Raw genomic sequence first — 6,000 nt, forward strand, 5'->3', positions numbered from 1 at the left:
TTTAGGGCAAAGGGATTTATTACGGCTCTAAAGCCTTCCTTTCAAGATGCTTTCAGTAATAAAACAGCTCTAAGGCACCCTGGTGGACAGGGCAGGTGTGGTTCAACTAAGGCACCTCAATTATACTGCAAACGCACATGGGTTCAATTCCCTGCTTCAAGCATCCCTGCTGTCTGGATCCTGAAATGAAAACAATGGCATCTGTCTTCCAGTCCGAGGTGTGTTCTGCTTCTGTACAGGGAATTCAGAACAACATAAGTGTGTTGTTGCTATACCTTACTACTACTACTAGGCCTGTCACCAATTATATCATAATAATCGCCAAAGCGCAATTATTTGAGATAATCGTCATAATTGTTTCCATGTCGAGAAAGGATTTCATGAATTCTTTAAACATTTTCAGAAATAGTAGAAATAGCTGATCGATCTACAACCTTGATTGGCTATTTCCATTATTGCCAGACCCATGAAATGGGTAGGCCTACATAAGCAAATGTCGGTCTGTCTGTCCGGGTTTTCTATATAAAGGGTATATATGATGATGACATGATGATGACATGCCTACAAAAGGCATGATGTCATAAATGATGATGACAGACAGGGGGTCTGGCACAACCAGGTTGACCTGGTCTAGTTTTATAACACATTTTGAGTTTGAAATAAATAATATGGTGTATTTAGGCCATAATAAATTTCAACTAGAAAGATGCAATTTGAAATTGCGAGTGTGGTTGCTGACGGTTGCTGACTATATTCTACAGTAAGCTAACTGTCATGTGAAGCTCGACCAATTGATTCCCTACTGATTCCCACTCCCATTGATTCCCTATTGATTCCCACTCCCATTGATTCCCTACCGATTCCCACTCCCATTGATTCCCTATTGATTCCCTATCCCTGCCATTTCCAATGGCAGACCCTAGAAGTCTATAAACAGTCTATAAACAGTTACCCTATAAGTCTATAAAGTTCACACCTGCCCTGTGCAGCGTTTGCTTACAAAGCCTAAAAGCCACATAATTAAATCGTTAATTGCAATTATTTGCATGACAATAATCCCTTGTCATAATCGGGACATTCCAAACTATTACCCTTAAAGGACAACAAGGATTCAACAAGGATTCATATTTTAGATTGTAATTAGAGAAAAGTAAAGATGAGTGTTGAAATGTTTTCATTTACAGCTTTCTATTGTTTTAGCGATTTCAGTATTTTGATTTCAGTGGGTGGGGGCATGCGTACAAGTGGCTAAATATGTCTTTTTAGACACAATAAGCTATCAAATTTTATATTAGCCTACTATTTACACCAGCCCCCATAAGTCACCTGCCCATGAAAGATTGTGGTGCATCTATCTTGGGAATGGGCCTACTGTGTCTGAGATATTTAGCCACTTGCATGCATGCCCCCAACCTGGGGGCAAGCATGCAAATCAAAATAGTTCAAATCACTAAAATGATAGAAAGAAGTAAATGAAAACATTTTAACACTCGTCTTTTCTTTTCTCTAATGGCCATCTAAAATAGCCTGTGTTGTAAAAAAAACAAAGTTGTCCTTTAAGAGAAACACAGTGGCCCAGAATAGGTCTGCACTCGCCAGATCACACTAGCTAGATGGACAGGTGCAATGGACATGTTTCACAGTAGCAACACTGGGCCAATGTCCAGTCAAACATGCCCTCGTGCCCTTTGACAGAGTGATTCAATGACATGTCTCCCCCCTTCTCTCTCTCTCAACAGAATATCTCCTCCTTCCCCCTCCTCTTGCCTGTGCGTGGCGTGGCGTTGAACCCTCCCCCCACCTGTTACACCACTGACAAATAGGAATGCCTCCATACATTACCACCCCCTCCACTCCTCCGCCCGTATCTCTCCCCTCACCCACAGTCTCACTGTATAAGCACGTCATGTCCTCTCTCCCGCTGACAAGAAACTACCCATGATTCCCCAGAAATGAACCTTGAACTTTGAACCCAGCTGCAGGTAATTCATTTAACCACCAACCGGCGCGGCTGCTGCTGCTGCTGGAGCGTGACAAGACAGACACATCAGGCACATCTGTCACTATTATGGTCACTGTCATTGTTTGACATTAGGATGAGAGGAGCATATGGTTAGTGTTATGGTGTGGCCTGCTTCGACTGGTTTGACTGCTTTCTTGACTGGATCAACCGTAGGACTGTCACTGTCTGCAAGGGTCCTTCCTATGCAATAAGATCACATCATCAATGTGTCCTTGACCATAGCAAATTTGAGATGTTTTGTTTTTTTACATGTACATTATAATGTTGTTATTATATCTTATTTTGATCATAAGGCCCAATTACTGAATGTCAGTCTCCATGTTTTCTTCAGACACTGATTCACTATGACACTATGGCAGATTAGGAGTCCAGTGGGATAGTGGTTCTCTTAACATTTGGAGTGGTGCTCCTACATCCGGCTTGGTCTGTTTGTACGTATGTCCCACCCCAACCCACACTAGCCAAGCTTTGCGTGCGCTTAATGAACTATATGAATAGCACTGCTCACTTCACACTGGGTGTGATTTCTTTCCAGGACCCCAATAACTCTGAGAGCTCACACATGGAACCAACTGGTTATTAAGAGTTGAAGACCGGTAAATGTTCAGGTAATAGTAATGTTGTACACTCATTTGGATGTTCATGGCAAAAACAGAATTGTGACAAAAATGTCTGCCACAAGCACAGCACAATGACCCATCGATGTGTGTGACATCATGCAGCAACTAAAGTGCACCTGGTGCCCACTGCCTTGCTTAATGCACATCTTCCAAACATCACACACATTTAGCACCTGCTTCACTGGGGAGACCATTTTTTTAGACTATCCCAATTATAATATTTTCCAGGAGAAGACCAATATAAGGATGTTGCAAGACCATGACAACCTGTCAACTAAAAGAGTTTAAAGCAGCCATTTTTACATAGCAGGCTAAATGCAGGTGTTACCAAGGTAAACAGAGTCAGCCAGGGTGCTGCTATTATGTCGTAAAGCCTACTGTATGTTGGCTTCTCTTATTTCATGTCAACAAAGCATTGCCACGAAAGGGGTCTACAGTACACTAGACTAGACTGACACCCACAATGACAGCAGACTGCTGCAACTTGACAGCTAACTTTAAAGCCACAGGTTGCAGCTGGAAGGTCATCATGCAAAATGAAATGACATCTCCTAGAAAACAATCAACGCCACACCAGCAGCACACCGACAACATCACTGCCGACATATTGAAGACCAACGTACGTAGGCTATAGTCTGTAAAAACAAGCGACACAAACACACCACCAAACAGCAGCTGATTCAGTAGCAGCAGTGACAGGGTATGTGGCTATACTGCTAATGCTAGCTGTCAAACTCAAGTGGAAGTGGAACCCCCCACACACAGTGACAGGAATGGCATTGGTCCGACGTCTCATTAGTCCGACGCTGGTGAATGCTAACCTGTTGAATGCTAACACCCTTAACCCCAACCCTAAACAATGTCGGACTAATGAGACGTCGGACTTATGGGCAGCGAGTCCCCCTAGCTTCAATCTTACCCCCTTTGCAGGGCGTCCTGTGCTGGCTGTGCTGCGCGCGGTACGCCTCGATCACCTCCCACTCGCCGTTGTCCCTCTTGATGGGGAAGCTGACGGACAGGACGTGGTTGCACGGCTTGATGATGCGCAGGATGCCGCGCACGCGGTTCCTCTTCTGCTCGGCCGACTCCCTGGTCCTGAGATCGTCCACCAGCTGGTCCTCCACGATGGTGGCGCCGCGGTCGAAGAAGCCCTCCACCATGCGGAAGAAGTTGGGGTTGTCGGGGCCCAGGTCGGGCTCCGTGCTGTAGCGGCTCACCCGGGTGAGAGAGGCTGACGCCGCCGGGAGGAGAGCCGACTCCACGCAGCCTGTGGCGGCCGAGGCGAGTACGCTGCTCCCCGCCGCCCCGCGGGTCAGCAGCTCCCCGAAGTACCGGTACATGGTTTAAAAACAAAGAGCTAGGGGGGCCTGGTGACTAGATAAGATGGCTAGACAAAGGGATGACAACAGGAGAGAAGGGGGATCTAATGTGTAAAGAATATATGAGCGACACAGCTCAGCTGCAGCTCTGCACTGTGTCCTCTGGGATGACTGAGTGGAGCGACTTCCTGGTGGTACGGTGGCTTTAAAAACAGAGAGTGATCTCTGCTCTGTGTGGATGAGAGAGAGAGGTTGGATCTCTGTGTGTGTGGGGGAGAGAGAGAGAGAGAGAGAGAGAGACGTTGGATCTATGTGTGGGGGAGAGAGAGAGAGAGAGAGACGTTTGATCTATGTGTGGGAGAGAGAGAGAGAGGGGGAGGGGGGCGAGGAGGAAGGAAGGAAAGGGCGCGTCCCCGCGCGCTGGAGATAAGTGCGCGCTCCCGAGAATGCACCAATTAAGATGTGCAGCAGTTTTTCAAAGGACATTTTTTTACCGGTGGTCCGCGTATTGCAGGTGGTCCACCTGGCCATGCATTCAGATTTATGTTTTTCTTTTGGAAAAGAAATGGTGATATAAAATGTACTTTGCTACTCTTCTTTCTGCTTTGCATGTGAACAATAATATCTTGACACAGAGGACTTAAAATATATAAAATATAAAAATCAAGTATAAAATCTATAATGAATATAAAATGTGTCCTATAATGGAAACTGATATTCTCAAGTTTTCCTCATGACACATAGCTTACATACTGTGTCTTAGGGGGAAAGACTGACACATTTCTGTATAAAGGAATATGACATTAATGTATAAAGCAGCAAGTGTCATTCAGTGGAGTTGTGGACAGGGGTGAGATGCCATGGGCTCGCGTGGCCACACTTATTTTGCTGCACGCACGCACGCCTCATATGCACACTAATTAACAATAAAAACAGTGTGCGCGCATGACGTCATGAATTTAGAGGACCCACACTTCTAAAATCCATATCACACCACTGGTTGTGGATGAAAAGGTTATTTACAGGGGTGCCCTGAGACAAAGATGTTTGAGAAGGAAGTTTTCAAGGACTCCCCCAGTTTGGTATGCAATTTGGGCCCAGGTCCCCTGAGTGTGGTACAGTCGGTTCCATTTGTACAATCTCAGAGTTACAGACATGGTGGGTCCATTTGGTTCCATTTTTGTATCACTAATTTAACTGGGGAACCCTGCAAACCACCTCAAGGAACGCTGGGGGTCCCGATCCCTGGTATGCATAACTCTGAGAGTGTACAAATGGAACCAAATGGACCCACAAGGGTTAGAGACCTGCAAAACCATTTTTGAGCAGTGAAACCACTCCTACGTCTGCAGGCTTTGCGAAAAGTGGAGATTATGCTATGCCAATTTCTTTTTAGAATGCCCTACCAATGGCCTTGAAGGAGTGTAAATCCCTACCCTCCTTTAAAACTGCTCTGAAAGAACACTTACAGGTGGCAGCAACTCGAAACTGGCCCCTGTAAAAAGGTCACCAAATGGAAGCCACACTTACAGTACACACACAAAATGATGATGGATCTTTCAAAATGAGTGTCTAGTCATTCATTAGCCTATGAACAGTGGCAAGATCTGTACTTTGTCTCTGTGGTCCGTCCTATCAAAGGGGGTAGCTGTTATCAGCATTTCAGAGATCATCTGAGAGAGAGAGAGAGAGAGAGAGAGAGAGAGAGAGGTGGTAGAGAAGAGAAGGCCAGTTGCTAGGACTGTATGCCTGTCATAGTTGCTTTTTAATTTTATGACAGTTATTAATTAACCAATAACGGCAGGCCATGATCATGTGAGGAGTAAAACCAGGTAATGTGTGATTTGCACACTTTGCAAATCACAAGTAATGATTAATTGCCATGTGCAATTGTAATATCTGCACTCTACACAGTGCAGGTATTGCAAGCCAGACCCTCTGAGTTTGTGATTGAAGAACTCTGACCTGACCTGCTTTTTACTGTACAACCAGAGAAGTTTTGAGCTTTTAGTCAAAACAGGAAGGCAGCTTTTCTCAA

General features: G+C 45.1%; 1 protein-coding gene across 2 annotated transcripts in view; it reads right to left on the reverse strand.

Annotated features, from left to right (window-relative positions):
- LOC308303844 (glutamate dehydrogenase, mitochondrial) overlaps positions 1-4,170 on the reverse strand; it is a 37,081-nt gene extending 32,911 nt beyond the window's left edge. The window contains exon 1 of one of the 2 annotated variants that reach the window (XM_080748341.1): positions 3,563-4,169. In XM_080748341.1, the coding sequence (XP_080604467.1) occupies positions 3,563-3,983 (421 nt within the window). In that variant the 5' untranslated portion in view covers positions 3,984-4,169. Of the gene's footprint in view, positions 1-3,562 lie in introns of both variants that reach the window. The other variant, XM_080748342.1, reaches the window with a different exon arrangement.
- Positions 4,171-6,000: the final 1,830 nt, after the last annotated feature.

The sequence above is a fragment of the Nannobrachium achirus genome (assembly GCF_963921795.1).
Source record: "Nannobrachium achirus genome assembly, chromosome: 18".
NCBI lineage: Eukaryota > Metazoa > Chordata > Actinopteri > Myctophiformes > Myctophidae > Nannobrachium > Nannobrachium achirus.